The sequence below is a fragment of the Catharus ustulatus genome, chromosome 10, assembly GCF_009819885.2.
Source record: "Catharus ustulatus isolate bCatUst1 chromosome 10, bCatUst1.pri.v2, whole genome shotgun sequence".
Taxonomy (NCBI): Eukaryota; Metazoa; Chordata; class Aves; order Passeriformes; family Turdidae; genus Catharus; species Catharus ustulatus.
The window spans coordinates 4,599,373-4,617,472 of NC_046230.1; the positions used below are offsets into that span (position 1 = coordinate 4,599,373).

Below are 18,100 nucleotides of genomic sequence, written 5' to 3' on the forward strand. Positions count from 1 at the left end.
GGAGTGTCTGGCTGCCAAGTGCTGGGCAGCTGTGGAGGCAAGGCAGCAGCTTTTGCCATTGTAGCTGATGCTTTTATTAACAATTTTGGTTTAAATATTTAGCTTCTTCCCTCCTCGTGCATCAGTTCCATCTGCCCCTTTCTGAGTTAGAGAGGATTTAGTCTGGGGAGATCAGATCAGTCCACCCTACTGGAAGGTGAGTTAAACATTCAGCAGAGAGACCTGAACTCTCTCTGCCATGCCCATTTCTCAGTATCCCTTGCAAATAATTAACATTCCAGTTTGTTCTGGTGATTTAGGTGATTTATAGCTGGTCTGGTTTCAAACTGCACTGGGGAGTGTGCATGACTATTCCTCTCATCTTGGCCAGTCTAAAATAATTTATGTGCCACTTGTCCTCCAAGCAAGTGGCTTTGCTATGAGCTCATCCACCTGTTTCAGGTTCTTACCTGCTCACAGCTGTCCAGCACTGCACAGGCTTGAATTCATCTCTCCCTTTTTTCCACAGCTCCAGCAAACAGCTTTTTTTTGGATTTAGTGCCTGAACTGCAGCACCTTCACCTCCCATATATCCTTCAAGAAGATAAATGATCATACTGGAAAAAAAATGCTTAAAAGAATAGTTTATTAGCCAGTCCTCTACAAACTGGTTTGAGCATGGGGGGATGCATTTACTACAGGAACAGTGATAAAAAACATGGCAATTCCTTAAAAACAAGAACTGTGTCTGTGTCCAGGGGCTCCACACCCACATCTGCACTCCAGGACTGTAGCTGGAACAGGAGCTCTTGCTGGGGAGAGGGAGGTTTTGACAAGGAATTTGATACACAATTATGGCATACTCATTTTAAAAACTATGCAGGATGGAAGGGAGGAACAGATAAAAAAATATCAGCAGCATGTTGGACCCAAAAGAATGCACAGGATCTAAGCTGTAGCTGCTGGGATGTCATAGTTACCCAGGTACAGAAGATCCAAGAAGTGACCTCTCCCTTATTCTTGACCTTTCTCTTATTCTTTTAAACCTGTATGAAGTTTCATTTCCAGAGTTCTTCCAAAGGTTTATTCTGAACCTCCTGTATAGTTTCTTCTGCAATGGACTTGATTTCTCTGTGCAAGTCTTCAATGCTCTTTGAAGCATCCACTGTCTGTTTCCAAGACAACAAAAATACAGGATAAGTAACTACACCTTCTCTCTTCAGTTTCTGGAGTGGATTAGGGAGAAATCAATATATGTAGGAACAGACATTTAAGAAGTAGATGTGAGATGGGTGAAGGGAAACAGAAGAAAATGCTGCTGCATGTTGTTTGCTGGCAGTCTCTGGGGTGTGTGACAGGCAGGTAAGCTAGGGATTCATCCCAGGTGCACAAAGAGCTGACCAGGCTCCCCTGAACAGGGAAGTGCGCTCTGCCACATCTCACAGTGCCCTCAGCTGGTCCCCAACATGTCCCACTGAGCAGAAGTGGGAAGGGGCAGTACAGGGATGTGGCAGGCAAAAAATCTGGGAACTCTCACTAGAGACCCCCCCAACCCAGGGCATGACAAGCCCATTAGAGTTAATTCCTCACCTTCCAGTTTAGGGTCTTGTCCTCCATTAGGCAGCAGAAGGACTGAAGAACTTTCTCTTGGAAGGAGCTGGTCTCATAACGCTCATGTCCAAAGTTCCCTCGTTCTGCTGCTTCTTCTGGGCTTAACCGAAGGAACAGGATCAGGTCTGGCTTTGGGAGTCCAACATCAGGCTGTTTGCACCAGTCCAGGCAGAAGTTCTGTCCCAGGCAAAGACAACTGAGTTTGTGAGACAGACACAAAGACAGGAAAGCAGCAGGTTGGCTGGAGAGCCAAGAATTCCAGCCAAGAATTGCAGGAATTGCAACCCAAAATAGTCAGCACAGGCTACAAACAGAAAAGGTGATACCCCAGCCAAACATCTGGGAATTGAGTCCTGGTCATGTGGGGGTGAATCAGGTTTTGTCAGGTGTTCAGCACCTCCTGTGCCTATTTAGGTTGGAGAGAGTTAAAGCTTTCATGCCTCTTCTGCAGATCCCACCTGAGCTCTACCAAGGCACATTCTGAGCCTCCACACAGCCATTACCAGACCAAAACTTGCTCAGTCCAAAAGAAAGCTGCTCCCAAACACAAATACAACACAGCTGCAATGCAGATCTCTCTGAGCCCTTGGAGGCTCCTTCCCAATACTCACCTACCCAGAAATTTCAGCCCAGACACAACAGATGCAATTTTCCAGTTTTTGGACTTTGTTATTGGATTTAATAATCTTAGTATTCCAAGTTTTTTATGTGCTTGATGTATCATTGGAGTTGTGGTGTTTTATTCAGAAAAGCTGTTAAAATCATCATTTTCAGCTTGACATGTTACAGGCTCAATGCTTAGGAAGTGTAATGTTACAATCCAACATTAAACAAGAACCATTCAGTTCAAAACCATTAACATTTTAAAAAACAAGAAACCATTTCACTTAAGAACATACATATTTCCTTTATTCCTTACTCCCCTTTCTTTGCTTTATTTATAAAACAAGAAACCATTTAACTTAAAACCGTTTCATTAAGAACACACATATCTCTCCTTTCTCCCCCTTTCTTTGTTTTTAGACATTATAACAGGAACAAAACACATCTTTAAATTACTTTAATGTGGTCAGAATTATAACTGCTGATATGTTTTACCAATTTTAGTGTTCAATACTGTTGAGGAGTTTTCTTTTAAATGATAACTTAGGAGAATGTTCTCCAGATAAGATTCTTCATGTCTATCCCAAAGGAAAAGTTTTTTGCTTTTGCAAGGCTAAATCAGCTAGTCAAAATGACTTGTTTTCATCTTTAGTTCAGAAATATCTGGGTTAATAACTTTTCTCCTTGTCAGTCAAATTTCAATCTGGCCACAACTGAAATAGACTGAGAAGGCTTTGATGGTAAACATTTCCTTTTGTTTTTGTTCCTCAACATGGCCAGAGTTGAGATTTTAGACTAGGGAAAATTTTCTATTATATTTTTAAAACAAACCTTTAATTAACTTTAAACAGAAGTGATAAGAGGTAGGTATTTTAGAAAACTGTGCAATTGTAATTCGTTACTGAAATATTTTTTACTAAACTAATCCACATCGATTTGCTTTGTTGAATTTATAATATTAGAATAAGCAAGATCTTTGAATTTTTCAGGATGGCTGATTGAGTATGATGCTAGTGCAATGTATAAAGTTAATAAGCATTCTACTTCAACATACACTTGAAAAACTGTAGACTATATTTGCAACATTGATAAAACACCTTTTCAGCAACTGTAAAAGAATTAATTTGTGCAACCTTAGCTTCAGTACCCGTGAACAACAATAGCAAACATTGTGCCAGAAACTTTAGGACACATTTGGTAAACTGCAACCCGTATTTGTAGTATTGGTGTGGTATCTTCATGAACATGTAGCATGTCTCATCTGCTGGCAGTTGGTTATACAGTGGGGCTTTGTCAGCTCAAGTCACTTCTTTTGGTCAGTGAGACCAAAGTTTTCACCTTCTGGCCAGTTCGTAATTATCTCCAAAATCCCAGGGCAATTCAGGTTTCCAGTGCGGGCGCGTTGTGTGATGAGGGCAATCCACTTGCTCCATGTGGCGTCGGTGGCGTGGTGGGTAGAGGGAACCTTTCCTTTGAACATCCACCCCAGCACTGGTAGTCGGGGTGCCAGGAGGAGTTGTGCTTCCGTCCCAATCACCTCTGAGGCAGCTTGGACTCCTTCATAGGCAGCCAAGATCTCCTTCTCTGTGGGAGTGTAGTTGGCTTCAGACCCTCTGTAGCTCCGGCTCCAGAATCCCAGAGGTCGCCCTCGAGTCTCCCCAGGCACCTTCTGCCAAAGGCTCCAGGACAAGCCATGGCTCCCGGCTGCAGAATAAAGCACATTCTTTACCTCTGGTCCCGTCCTGACTGGGCCAAGGGCCACTGCATGAGCGATCTCCTGCTTGATCTGGGCAAAGGCTTGCTGCTGCTCAGCACCCCAGTGGAAATTGTTCTTCTTACGGGTGACCAGGTAGAGAGGGCTCACAATCTGGCTGTACTCGGGAATGTGCATTCTCCAAAAGCCTATGGCACCTAGGAAAGCTTGTGTTTCCTTCTTGCTGGTTGGTGGAGACATTGCGGTGATCTTATTGATGACCTCAGTGGGGATCTGGCGCCGTCCATCTTGCCACTTTACTCCCAGGAACTGGGTCTCTCGGGCAGGTCCTTTGACTTTGCTCTTTTTAATGGCAAAGCCGGCTCTCAGCAGAATCTGGATGATCTTTTCTCCTTTCTCAAATACCTCCACTGCCGTGTTCCCCCACACAATGATGTCATCGATGTATTGCAGGTGTTCTGGAGCCTCACCCTTTTCCAGTGCAGCCTGGATCAGTCCATGGCAGATGGTGGGGCTGTGTTTCCACCCCTGGGGCAGACAATTCCAGGTGTACTGCACACCCTTCCAGGTGAAGGCAAACTGAGGCCTGCACTCTGCTGCCAGGGGAATGGAGAAAAATGCGTTGGCAATGTCAATGGTGGCATACCACCTTGCTGCCTTGGACTCCAGCTCGTACTGGAGTTCCAGCATGTCCGGCACAGCAGCGCTCAGTGGTGGAGTCACTTCGTTCAACGCACGATAGTCCACAGTCAATCTCCATTCTCCATCAGACTTGCGCACGGGCCAGATGGGGCTGTTGAAGGGTGAGTGGGTTTTACTGACCCCCCTTGGCTCTCCAGCTCACGGATCATCTTGTGGATGGGGATCACGGCATCTCGATTCGTCCGGTACTGCCGGCGGTGCACTGTTGAGGTGGCAATTGGCACTCGTTGCTCTTCCACCTTCAGGAGTCCCACTGCAGATGGGTTTTCTGACAGTCCAGGCAAGGTGTTCAACTGCTTAATGCCCTCTACCGCTACAGCAGCTATTCCAAAAGCCCATCTGTATCCCTTTGGGTCTTTGTAATAGCCACTCCTGAGAAAGTCTATGCCTAGAATGTGCGGTGCCTCTGGGCCAGTTACAATCGGATGTTTCTACCACCCCTCTCCTGTCAGGCTCACCTCAGCTTCCAGCAAAGACAATTCCTGTGATCCCCCCATCACCCCAACAATGGAAACAGGTTCTGCCCCCACATGTCCTGATGGTATCAGAGTACACTGTGAACCAGTATCAACTAACGCCCTGTGTTTTTCTGGCTCTGATGTGCCAGGCCATCGGATCCACACCATCCAATAGACTCCAACAGACTCAGTTTTCCTGTGCCTCTCCCTGGCTAAAGGCAGGGCCCCTCTAGCCCTGGTTATTATTTCCTTCCTGGGCATACATACTAGAGGTTCCTTCAAGGGGATCCAACAGATTATCCTCCCTTCTGTAATACCCTGCACCTTGATTATGGGAGGTTGAGGCTACCTTCACTTTAGTGGAGCTCCCTTGGTTAGTGTTTCCCTCCTTGAATTGATGCACCCGTGCTGCCACGACAGAAGTGGGTTTCCCTTCCCACCTTCCCATGTCTTCCCCACGCAGAAAGAACCAGCTCGTAGGGTGTACCCTCTCTCCCTAGCTGGGGCATGCTGGGCTCTGACTTTGGGGCCTGTGACTCACACTGGTGCTGCACTGATCTTCCTCATCTCCTCCCTCATTTCCTCTTGGAGGCTCTTGACCATGGCAGAGACATGAGCCTACATTGGGCCATTGATCATAATCCCAAAATTTCTAAGCTTGTTGGTGACAGAAACGACTGTCTCTCAGTTATCAGCATTAATCATTGCACTAAATGTGGTATATTGAGATGGTCCTAGGTTTGCCAGATTCCACAGCATCTGCCCTGTGCACCTGACCTTGTTGGGGTCATTATCATGCTGTCTGCCCCTCCCAAAGAGTACCTCTAATACTGCCACTTCTCTCAGCTGTTGGATCCCTTCCTCAAGGATCACTGCCCCACCTGATCTCAACAGATGGTGATAGAATCCACACCCCTGGTCACATCCTGCATTGCAACCCAAGACAAGCAGGAAGGGGACACATCTGATGGAGTGGGACAAGAGTGTCTATGCACAATGGCTCAAAAGGAGGCCAACAGAGCTGATTTGCTCTGAAAGCAGGGACAGTTCAAAAGGCACAACTGAGAATGCCAGAAATTCAGGCTAAATTAAGAAATTCACTTTTACTCTGAAAGTGAGCAGAGAAGAACCCAGAAAGGAATGGATATACATCCCTGAAGACACTCAAACCTTGGCTGGATGTAGGCCCAAGCAGCCTGCTTATGTCAGCCCTGCTGGAGGCTGGGCTTCATGAATTCCACAGGTCCCTTCTAATGTGTGTGGTTCTGTTCAGCAAATTCATGTGCCAGCAGCCTGAGCATGTACAGAGAGTCTTTATTAATAAAATCCCAGAATCATTCTCCAGAGTCACACATGTCAGCCTAAAGTCCAGCAGTCTGTCCAGATTTACAAAAAGTCACCAAATAAGTTTCTCTGCTTGCTTTGGGGAAGGGTAGACCCACGTTAATATCTGAGCTGAACTTTCAATCCTCATTTTCCAGAATAGTCCCTGGGACATTCACACCAATGCCCTCTACCTGGAGCTGCTTCCCCAGAGAGAGAGAGGGGCAGGGGCTGCTGCAGGTCTCACTCACCCCTTTGGCACTTGTGAAGGCCACTCCAGAGAAGGCGTATCTGTCAACCACGACCGTGATCCCTTGATGGAGTTTCTCCTTCATCATCGGTCTGAAACCATGTGGGAGATAGAACAATAAAGCTGCACTCCTTTATAGTGGCAGAAATGAAAGGATCTAAAGCATCTAAAACTCCAAGTATGTCATCATTAAGGGAGATCCTTGGCAGGGGCAGCTGTGATGCAGATGGCAGGTGAAGAGCTCTTTGTATTCTCCACCAGGTATTGACCAAATAACCTTTCATGTGACACCCAAACTCAGGGTGCCAAGCACTAGGCACTGCTCTAGGCAGCTCCAGGGCTTTCAGCAAGATCACAAATGAACTATATTGACATGAACCAGCTTAATCCTCTTCCCTTTTTAGGTGGTTCAGTAGCTTTTGTGATATGCTCTGCCAACTTTATTCATTACAGTTCTTAGAGCTCACTTACCTGCCTTCTGCTCTCCCAGCTTAATTAGCACTGCCACTACAGCAGAGCCAGCAAAGCTTTTCTGTAAAATGAGAACATTTTGAAATGTGTATTTCCAGTTAAAAACAACAGCCAACACTAATTTCCCCATGTCCACACACAGACTGTGACTAAAGCAAGGACAGACAGTTATGGGTGAATGTAGCCTTTGGCTACAGGGGAAATTTGGGCACAATTCCTTAAGCACTGTCACTCATAGGGACTACCTGGCAAAGCAAGGCATCTTCAGGAAAGAGAGTAGATTCACAGTCTAAGCTGGTTCAGTCCCAGCTCCCCTATTTTTTAATCCAGTACAGCACAGGAGTTGGAAATATGGCACCAATGATTAAAAAGAAACCAAACTGTGGGATCTGATCTAAGATTACAAAGGCAGGGTTAGGTGGGATATTGGGAAGAAATTCTTCCCTGTGAGGGTGGTCAGGGTGCCCAGAGAAGCTGTGGTTGTCCCATCCCTGGGAGTGTCCAAGGCCAGGTTGGATAGGGCTTGGAGCAACCTGGGCTAATGGAAAGTATCCCTGCCCATGGCAAAGGGGTGAAACTGGACGGGCTTTAACCATTCTGTGATTAAATCCGAAGCTGTGAAGTCCTTAAGACACCATTTCCAGCCTGTTTTCCTGTCTAAACAGGATCACATTCTTGTACTTGTTGTACCCACTGCAAGCTCAGATTCAACAGCATGCGTTTTTCTTTTAGAACTGGACAAATATCATCTTTACACATGTTCCCAGCGGTTGGCAGAGAAGAGCAGGTGAATGGTGTGGTCCTCCAGGTTCTTCTCCTTCCCCAGGTAGGAGCTGATCAGCTGCCCAATCTCTGTGGTTCTGTCTGTAGGAAAGACAGAAGATGCAAAGGCTGCCCCAAACTGCTCTTCCCAGAGGGGTGTCCATCAGAGGTGGGAGGTTGGTCTGACAGGGCAGGGTCTGTCTGGGATGGACGGGACAAGGTCAATCTATCCAAGGTGGGAGTCTGTTTGTCTGTCTGTCACGGGTGGCAGGAGGTCTGTCTAGGGTGCGGGGGATGTTTATTCGTCACAGGTGGGAAAAGCTCAGTCCATAGGGGCTGGGGACAGGTCGGTCTGTCCGGGATGGGAGGGGTCTCTCCGCCCGTGGCGGGCGAGGGGCGGCCGCTCTGTCCGGACAGGGGGGAGGTCCATCAGTCACGGGTGGGAGGGGTGTATCGGTCAGGGCTGGGGGCGGTCCGTGTGTCCAGCCCAGAGCTCGGCTGCACCGCTAGAACCCCCGGACGTGCGGCACCCCGCCCCCTCCCCAGGGCTCCCCCTTCCCAGCCGCGCCGTACCCGGGAAGCGGAGGAGGTCGGCGCGGTGCCCGGCCTCCCGCAGGGCCTCCACGAGCCGGCGGCCCTGCGTGCTCTTCCCGGCTCGGTCCACGCCCTCCAGCGCGATCAGCGCCCCGCGCCGCGCCGCCATGGCCGCGTGCGCCCGCCGCGCCGCGCCGCCCCGCCCCTTCCGCCGTGCCCGCCAATCCCCGCGCGCCCCGCCCCGCCCCTCATGAATATGCAGCGGGAGCGGCCCCGGCGGCCAATGGGCGGCGCGCGGGCCGTGAATACGGGATGAGGCCGCGGGCCTTGTCATGCGGGCCCGGCGGGCGGCGGGGAGCGGCGCGAGGGCCGCAAGATGGCGACTGCCATGTACCTGGAGCACTACCTGGACAGTGAGCGCGGGGCGGGGGTGGCGGAGGGGCCGCGGCGGGGGGCTGGGACGGTGGGATTGGGGCCGGGGGGGCGGCGGCAGCGCGAGAATTAAAACTGCGCCACGGGCAGCGCGGGGGGGTGGGGGGGGCGGCACTGGGTCTGCGTCATCAGCTGGCGCCGGGTGACGTCATCTGTGCGCGCCGGGGAGCGGGATCCTGAGGCCATGGCGGCTGTGGGGGTCAGCAGCGAGGGGGTCCCACTCCCTTCCCTCGGGTGCGAGTCCCGCTCCCCGCTCGGCTGGGCCGCTGGTGCCGGCCCAGTGCCCAGCACCCAGGCAGGTGCTCAGGGTTTGCTGAGGTGAACGGCGGCTCACGGTACGTGACTCACAGGATGGGTTTGGTTGGGTTGGGAAGGACCTCAAAACTTGCCTCGTTCCAGCCTCTGCCGTGGGCAGGGGCACCGCCGTTGACAAGGTTGCTCAGGGTATTTAATAGCATTTCTCTTGCAGGTATTGAGAACCTGCCGTGCGAGCTGCAGAGGAACTTCCAGCTGATGCGGGAGCTGGACCAGAGAACAGAAGGTACGTGCAGGTATTTCCGCAAGCAAAGGCCGAGAGAGCCTGCCCTGAGGGATGGGAAAGGCTGGGCTTTAGAAGATATGTCTCCCCTCTAGTGCTGTTCCTTCTCTCAGCCTGAGTGCTCTGTGCTGTTTGTTTCCCTCCTGTGAGGATACAGCTCCCATCGCAGGGCTCGATTTTGTTTCCAGTTTCAATCCATAGCTCTGTGATCACTGTACTCAAGTGTCTTCCTGCCACATATTTCTGTATCTAACAAGTTCTACATTGCTGTGTGCCTTGCAGGACGATTTTTCTTCCATTTTGAAGTTTTTGTTGGTATCTGGCTGCACATTAGTTGTTTTCATTTTGTACCATCAGAACAATAAGTGACTGCGCAACAAATAAAATGTTCTGCATGGGGGAAGAGAGGCTGAAAGTTGTGAACCCATGGGTTCAGTTTGTGATCTGAACTGTGAATTAACTGTAAATTAACATCTGAATTAGCTCTAGAACACTCAAGAAAGCAGAATCACACCACAGATGTCAAAAGAGTGAATATCTTTAACTTAACTGATTTTGTTTTTGAAAAGGAAAATGCATTAAAGAATTGAAGGGGATGTCACAGCTGTCAGGAAAGGTCTCCTGAGTGGAAATAGAAAACCAAAAATACCTGCTTTTTTTTTTTTTCCAGACAAGAAAGCAGAGATTGACAGCCTGGCAGCAGCGTACATTGAGTCTGTGAAGAACATGTTACCTGAGGAGAGAGTGGAGCACCTGAGGAAGATCCAGAGTGCCTACAGCAAGTGCAAAGAGTACAGTGATGACAAAGTGCAGCTGGCCATGCAGACCTATGAAATGGTGAGCCATGAGCTGTGGAAAAGTGGGAATCCTCTAGAATGATGCATGTGGAGATGCTTCACAGCATCAGCTTTCCCTGATTTTTTTTTTTTGCTTAAATTTCTTACCAAGACAATTCATTAGTCCTCAAGCTTGTGTTCCTCACAGTTGCCATCCCCAAAAAGCTCATCTGCTGTGTGATAACACCAGCAAATTTACTCCACTCCCTCCTCCCCAGCAGCACTCTGTCACTGATAATTTATTGGGACACAGTTGAAAGCAATTTTTTTTTAAGCCAGCTGCTGTGCTATATTGTGGAAAAACAGCAGGAATTCTGCTCAATTGTCTTGTTTTATTGGAAATCAGAATTTCCTCGATGAACCTTGGCAGAAAATCCCATTTCTTAAGATGCAGCTTTCCATGGGTTTTTTTTTTTTTTTCTGACCTTTGAGTAGTTCTTATATCTACATGTTTTACTCCCTGGATGAAAGTTGAGTGAGGAGAATCCTTTTGAGTGTAAAGTGTTGTCCAGCTTGCAGAGATGTTACAGCTGCAGTACATGTTTGATTGCCATCAAATACTACAAAAAAGGAAATTATGTCCCAGAAATATTAATGCTCTAGATAACCAGTGAACTCATTCAATGACAGAGTATTACAACAGGACAGTTTGGAGGTGGTTGCTTAAAATCCCTGTTCTGAAAGTCACTATTGCAGCCAGGGTAGTAGAAGCTACTTAATGAATGTGTGTGGAGTTGATGTTGAGGATAGTCAGCCTCTGTCTGTATTTATTGTTAAGCTTCTTGGACTCATGTGACAGTGGAATACCAGGGGAAAAACTTTAACTACTCTACTCCACACTTTTGGAGAACTGTCTTTGAATTTTGAAAATTGCAGGGACAAACCAGTTATATTTAGTATCCCTCATCTTGTTCTATTCTGAAAATCATTACTCTGAGTTGCTTTGACTCCCCTTTGTGTTGCCTCCCTTTTCCTTCCCTTCTGCTTGCTTGTGGAGGGATTGGGTCCTTGTGCTTTTGCCTCCCTCATTCCCTCTGCGTGTGCCATTTCCCTTTCCCCAGGCTGTACCCCTTCCGTGCCTTGCTCTGCGCTACCACACTCTGTTCGTGCCGATAGCAGCCAAGTTTTAGCCCTTCCTGTTTTCGTTTGGGGCTCCTTTTTTGTGTGTGCTTCTTTGTAACTCAGTTTGTGGTTTCCTCTCGGTGCAGGTGGATAAGCACATCCGCCGGCTGGATGCGGACTTGGCGCGCTTCGAAGCTGATCTCAAAGATAAACTGGAAGGCAGCGACTTCGAAACCCCTGCATCCCGAAGCCTGAAAAGTGGGTACATTTTAAACAACTGAGAGCTTTTTCCAGCTCACTTTTTAGAGTAGCAAACCAGGAAGGCTGAGATGTAAAATATTTCTGGAGGAAGGAAAGAAGTGTGCCACTCTCTGCTTGTTTTTAATGCTCTTCAAAATGTTTGCAGTAGGCAAGAGATGAGGGGAAATGTGGTGCTGAGATCAAACTGTCATTGTTTCACAGCTCATCCTGAGGAAGTTACTGGTTCTAAGGAGGGTGCTGTGCCAAAGCTGCACTGGTGTAACAGTCTTAGTTCCGAGAAAAATTAGAAATGAAAAGAAGATACCAGTTTCTGTGGTGTATGCTGAAATATTGGGTGATTACAGTGACATTTGAATGTGGATACAGCAGCACAGCATGGCATTATGCCTTTGAACAGTGAAATAAGGGATAGGGGCCAGGAGGTGGAGATTAAAAGTTATCTTAGTTACTGAGTAATCTATTAACTGTGTGTAAAAATACACTGAGATTGCATGTCTAATCAAGTGTGATGCTGTTTATGACCTGTGCTGGCATGCTGCAGTGCTTTCTTGCCAAAACCACAAACACAAGAGTTTGGTGTTCAGTTCTTATCAATTTGGTATATTTGTGCTTAAAAATGCATTTCAGCAGCATATTCAATTACATATATAATAAGGATTATTCAATTACATATGAGGTGGGGATTTCAAGACAGTAGCTGCATCAAAAGAACAACAGCTGGGGATGTTTCTGCCACTCAGGCTGAAATGATGGGGTTGTTTTTCCTTTCTAGAGGGACGAAGTCAGAAAGACAAAAGAAGCTCCCGTGGTAGAGGCAGGAGAACATCTGAAGAAGATACACCAAAGAAAAAGAAGCTCAAAGGAGGGTAAGGCAGAGCCAGGCATAACTCCAGGGCCTTGGGCTTGACACTCTTTGAATTTTCCACAAGCTCATATTACCCTATTTATGACTCATGTCCGGATGGCGAGCGGTGTTAACAGTGTTCTGGTCTTATTCCATTTCATTAATGTCCTGCTTAGGACAGGCCAACATTGTTAATTACAGTAATTTCACGAATACAAGCCGCACCAATTTGACTAAGATTTTGCTCCTAAACCGGAAATGCGGCTAATAATCAGGAGCGGCTAATACAACCTCAGAAGTGCCTGCCAGAGTGCTGAGCCGAGCAGCTGCAAAGTCGGCATTTTGCGATTGTTACAAATCGCTACTTTGTTGCACCGCGGGTGGAGCCTGGCTCCCTGCAGGCAGCACGGGGGGCGGGGAGAGAGGCGGGAGAGCTCTCTTTCCTCCTCTGCCACAGCCCAGGGGAGAGACGGGGGGGGGGGGCCCGGCGCCGCCATTGCTGCAGCTCGGGGAGGAGAGGGGGGACCCGGGCCGGCCCTACCGCGGCCGGGGGAGGGGGGGGGGGACCCGGGCCGGCCCTACCGCGGCCCGGGGAGGGGGGGGGAAGCCGGCGCCGCCATTGCTGCGGCCCGGGGAGTGGGGGGGGAAGCCGGCGCCGCCATTGCTGCGGCCCAGGGAGCCGACGGGAGCCCCGCGCAGCCATTGCCGCGGCTCGGGGAGCCGACGGGGTGCTTTGTCCCCGCCCGCCGCCGCCGCGGCAGGAGCGGGGAAACTCCGTCCCTGCCCGCCGCCGGCGCCACGGGCGCGGGAAAGCTCCATCCCCGCCCGCCGCCGCTGCCGTAGGAGCAGGGGAAGCTCCGTCCCTGCCTGCCACCGCAGGGCAGCGCCGACCTGGGGTGACCGAGCCCAGGGGCAGCGGCGGCCGGCCCCGAGCTGCAGCACCGTGCTGGCCCACCTGGCCCCGTCAGCGGCCCCTAGCGGGCCGAGCCTGCACAGCCTTAGCTCAGCCAGTAAACCCCGCCCTCCCGCCGTTCTGTTAATAATTGCACGCGGGTCCTCGCTGCGAACGACAGAGCGGCTTATATTCGTGTGCGGCTTATCTATGGACAAAAACCAAAATATTTGCCAACACCCAGAGATGCGGCTTATAGTCAGTGCGGCTTGTATTCGTGAATTTACTGTAACTCCTTGGCTGGCATGTGGAAGCTCAGCATGCTTGGAACACTGACTGGAAGGACAAGATCAGGCTCCCTGTTGCTGCTGGCAAGCTGGGAGAAAATAGCATTGATTTTTGTTGTGGGGCTATTTTTAACAGTTGCTTGTGGTCTTGTTGGTAAAAGAAACTCACTTGTCTGTCAGGACAGAAACTGATGTTGTGCTGCTGCTCTAGAAATATTGGAGGGGTTGTTTTCAAAGGATTGTGTCCTAAGTAGCCTTGAAAAATCTGATTTGGTTTTGAGAACCAAGGAGGAAAACATGTCCCCTCTCTGAGATGGGATATATATTAAAGGGGCTCAGTTTATTCTGATATTTTCAGTTGGAAAATGAAAATGGAGGGGCAGGAAACTAAAAATAGTTTCTATGGACTGCTACTGGCATGTCAGCACATCCCTGTGAGGGTAAGAGGGTTCACTCATGCTTGACAATGAGAAAAAATGTATATTGGAACAGGCTGGGGAAAACCCCAACAGGTTATCCTACCTACAACCAGAAGTGATCTGTATGATAATTTTGTTACTTTACTCATGACATCTATGAATCCCTCTCTTAATTGTTTCTAGTCATACTGTGTTTGATCCAACTTACCTTATGATTTTAATTACTGGGTTGTGGTGATGTAATACAAACTCTAAAACAGGGTCAGTGTGGTTTAGGGAGGATAGTGTAAAACAGTAGGATTTAGATCTTGGAAATATTAAATCCCAGAATGGTTTAGGTTTGGAGAGACCTTAAAGACCATCCCATTCCAGCCCCTGCAATGGGCAGGGACACCTTCCACTAACCTGGGTTGTTTCAAGTCTGGCCTTGAACACTTCAGGGATGGGGGAGCCACAGCTTCTCCAGGCAGTCTGTGCCAGGGCCTCCTTCCCTCATGGGGAAGAATTTCTTCCCAGTATCCCATGTAACCCTGCCCTCTGGCAGTGGGAAGCCATGCCCTTGTAACACAGTGTTGTCTGCAGTTGAGAAGTGTTTTGTTCTGAGTCTGTCCTTGCCCACAGGTCTGAGTTTGCTGATACCATCCTGTCAGTGCATCCCTCGGATGTCCTGGACATGCCAGTGGATCCCAACGAGCCCACGTACTGCCTGTGCCACCAGGTGTCCTATGGAGAGATGATTGGCTGTGACAACCCAGATGTAAGCACTTAAAAGATGTTGGATTTTCAGATGTTTGTTGCCTCCCAACCCTGTGCAATCCAAGGAGGGGGTCCTTGCTCAGTTAGCTCATACCAAATGATGGGAATGTTTGTGAACTAAGAATCTCCTCTGTATGTTTTTCCTTTCTCTTTTGCAGTGCCCAATTGAGTGGTTCCACTTTGCTTGTGTGGACCTGACCACCAAACCCAAAGGGAAATGGTGAGTGTGACAACATTCAGCTTTGGGATTTTTATCAATTTGCCTCAAGAATTAAAACCCTGTTGTGACCCTGACAGAGGAGCTTTGTTCTTACCAGAGGGTTTGCATCCTCTGTTATTGGGGATTATGTTTGAGGGTAGAAGATACAAGACAAACCTTCTTGTTAAAATCCATTTCCACAGAAGTCTTAGGTACTGGTGGGAGCAAAACTGCCTGATAAACGGAGCAGGTTTTGACCTGAGGCTTGTGCAAACATGGACATGTTACATCTGAGGTTTGCTCTATTGTCACTAGTTGTGGCTGTGCTTAAAACAGAGACAGGAACCTCTTTGTTTCATTTCTAGAGGCAAATTTTGAAGACTTCTCAGGGTTTTATGGTGTGCTTATCTTGGAAAGGGTTGTGGGCTTATTTTTATCTAATGGACTGCTTTAATCAAATCAACAAATTGCCTGTCAGAAACAGGCTTAATTGTGCACAAATGTTAAAAACAGTTCTCAGATCTCTCAGTAATTCCAGGAGCTAATTCCTGCCTCTTTTTTTCCTACAGGTTTTGTCCTCGTTGTGTTCAGGAAAGAAAGAAAAAGAAGTAAGGAGTAGAGGGAGATACAGTGCCGAGGCAAGAAGAATTTAATATATTCCTTCATTCATGTTGCAATATTACCTTTGATTATTTTTTGTTAATCTATCCTCCATCTTTTTCTGGTATGATATTTAATTATCCAGTGGCCAGTTGAAATTCCTTTTCTTTCCTAAGACGATGACTTTGGGAGGGAGTCCCAAATCCCTTTGCCACGGAGATTTTATTTATGTTAGTCTTGCACAATAATACCGAGGGAGGGTGTTGCCTTTTCTGGCTGTTTTCATTTCCCTGAAAATTCTTTAAGTACATCACTGTGAAGATGAAACCTACAGTATTCTTGGAGAGAGGCAAGGTCAGATTTATTCACAAAATAAGATGAAGGCCTGAATTACTAGCTGTGATTGCCTGTGTGGCACATGAGTAAATCAGGCTTTAGGAAAAGGCTCCATGAGGACAGTGTTTGTTCCCATGATGGTGTGGCTCTGCTGTTGAAGAATGCCATTCAGGAATGTTGTAACAAACCTCTTGTCTTTTTTTAATGGGCCACATTTGCATGTTCTTGACTTGTCTAGCTGCCTTTCAGATGATGAATGTGAATCCTTGCATCAGCACAGTGTCAGTGTCAGCAGCAGAAGAGGGAGAGGAAATCAGGAGCTGGAAAGCAAAAGTCTCTGTTTTTTCCTTCCTCTGAGGTACAGTGGGTGCAGAAGTTGAGGGAAGAGCAGAGATAAGTCTTGCCTTCATATCTGTCTTCTGCATCATGAGGCTTATCTGCCTTCAGTGGAAGATGTAGTGGGGAAAGGGGTTGCAGGTTTCCTTCCTGCTGCTGGAAGGAGCTAAAAAAAGCCCCAAACTCATGGACTTTGCTGGCTCTGGTCCCTAGTGGGTGTTGGTGGCAGCTGTGTGCAGGGCTGTGTGCTGCTTTCCATACCAGTGTGCAGGAGCTCTTGGTACAGACTGCTGGAAAGGCAGAAAGAAACTCCCAGACAAACTTTTCTTCTGTTGAATAAACAGCACAGAAGATTAAAAACACATCTACTCAGATTCTCGCACCTGTTTTCAAAAGAAAAAAGGCTTTTCCTGTTACACAGAGCCTCTTACTCATGTTTTGCAATGAAGGAAATAACACAGCTCCTGCCACCTCTCCTTCCTCCTGTGGGGCTTTGTGCTGCTGCTGATGTAGAAAAAAACCTCTTAATTGTGAGGCAGCTTTTCTGTGAACACTGATTTATGGCAGGAAAAAAGGATGGATTTTAGGAGAAAATCCCTGTCGTCAGGGTCCTGTCATTCCAGTGTCATGTTGCAGGTTTCTTTACTACATTGCATCAGAGAGATGAAGTTCCCATAGTCCTGTGCATTGAAATGTGCATTTGTCATTGCTGCCACAGAACAGCACGTGGAAAGTAGGCAGGGAAATTAAAGCCAGATGGATGGAAGGAGAGGAACAGCACAATCACACAAAGCTGCAGTACAGCAAGCCCTCTTCTTCCTGCCTCTTCATGAGAGCAAATTAGTGATACCTCCTGAGCCAGCCTGTAATCCAGTCCCAGAGGGTGAGAGCTGCTCCTCCTTCCCCACTGCACTGGACTGAGTTGGAGCGTTGCTGTGTCCTGTGTTGATGCTGTTCCAGGTTTTGTTTTCTCCTTTCACCCAATGGTGTTGTAGACAACTTTTCTTCCTGTTTTTTCTAAGGTTTTGTTAGTACTGGTATTGCCATGGATTAAGCATTTGTTGTGAAACAGTCTCAAAATTCCACTCTGGAGGTCTTGCTGGAAACGTGCCGTGAGGGAAGAGAGCAGCTCTGGGTGACTTCCCTCAGCTCCAAAATTCTGGCTAGGTAGGATAAAAAAACCACATTCTTACAAGAACTTTTGGGGCTCCAAAGAGCATTTTCCACTTGAACCAGCAAAGCAAAAAGGAGAACAAGCTCTGGAAGGTAGAGCCCTCAAAAGGAAGAATAATTTGCTAGGAATGATGAATAGTGTGAGGTACAACATTCTCCTCTTTACAATCTCTGTGATGTGTAAAGCATCTGAGATCTGATATCAGCAATAAACTCTCCTACTGGGAACATGCCAGTTCAGGGCTTGGATGGGCTCAGGAGCATCTCCTGCCCTCTTATACCTGTTGGTAGGGATTTTTTACAACTCCTTGTAGATAAGAAATACCAGCAGCCTTCATTTTTGCTTACTAAAGGATTTAAATCTTCTGACTTTTGAATGTACAGTGTTAAATGTTTCCTGGAGAAGGGTGATCCCTAAAGGAATACCCCACTAAACATTACCCAAAAAAAACCCCACCAGGGGCCCAGCTTTATTTTACAGCAGCTCGTCCAAACCGGAGGTCGAAACCGACTTTCACCCGATTACCGAAACGAGAAGAAAAAAACTAAAAATTAAGGAATGTAAAGTTTAAAGAAAAAAAAAAATTAAGAAATGTATATCTGTATTTTTGGATCTTGGAGATGTTGGATTATATTATAAATAAAGTATTTTTGGGAATAAATGTGTGAGGGGGTGCTGTTGCAACCGCCGGCCGCCAGGGGGCGCTGTCGCCCGCCCGCGC

At 47.9% G+C, this 18,100-nt stretch overlaps 2 protein-coding genes across 3 annotated transcripts; one reads left to right on the forward strand and one right to left on the reverse strand.

The window, feature by feature from the left end:
• Positions 1-608: 608 nt before the first annotated feature.
• Positions 609-8,576, reverse strand: LOC117001105 (thymidylate kinase-like). Its single transcript, XM_033069283.2, has 5 exons — positions 8,447-8,576; positions 7,867-7,975; positions 6,642-6,732; positions 1,570-1,767; positions 609-1,148 (listed from the first exon to the last, which is right to left on the reverse strand). Exons 1-5 carry the CDS (start codon positions 8,574-8,576, stop codon positions 1,038-1,040), a joined length of 639 nt encoding a protein of 212 aa, XP_032925174.1. The 3' UTR covers positions 609-1,037.
• Positions 8,577-8,701: 125 nt separating this feature from the next.
• Positions 8,702-18,036, forward strand: LOC117001057 (inhibitor of growth protein 5). Of its 2 annotated transcripts, none has more exons than XM_033069224.2 (8): positions 8,702-8,820; positions 9,309-9,380; positions 10,048-10,214; positions 11,422-11,533; positions 12,309-12,402; positions 14,600-14,735; positions 14,893-14,954; positions 15,503-18,036. In XM_033069224.2, exons 1-8 carry the CDS (start codon positions 8,784-8,786, stop codon positions 15,543-15,545), a joined length of 723 nt encoding a protein of 240 aa, XP_032925115.1. In that variant the 5' UTR covers positions 8,702-8,783; the 3' UTR covers positions 15,546-18,036. The 2 variants fall into 2 exon arrangements, with proteins under 2 accessions (XP_032925115.1, XP_032925116.1); XM_033069225.2 differs by lacking the exon at positions 8,702-8,820 and adding an exon at positions 8,995-9,174.
• Positions 18,037-18,100: the final 64 nt, after the last annotated feature.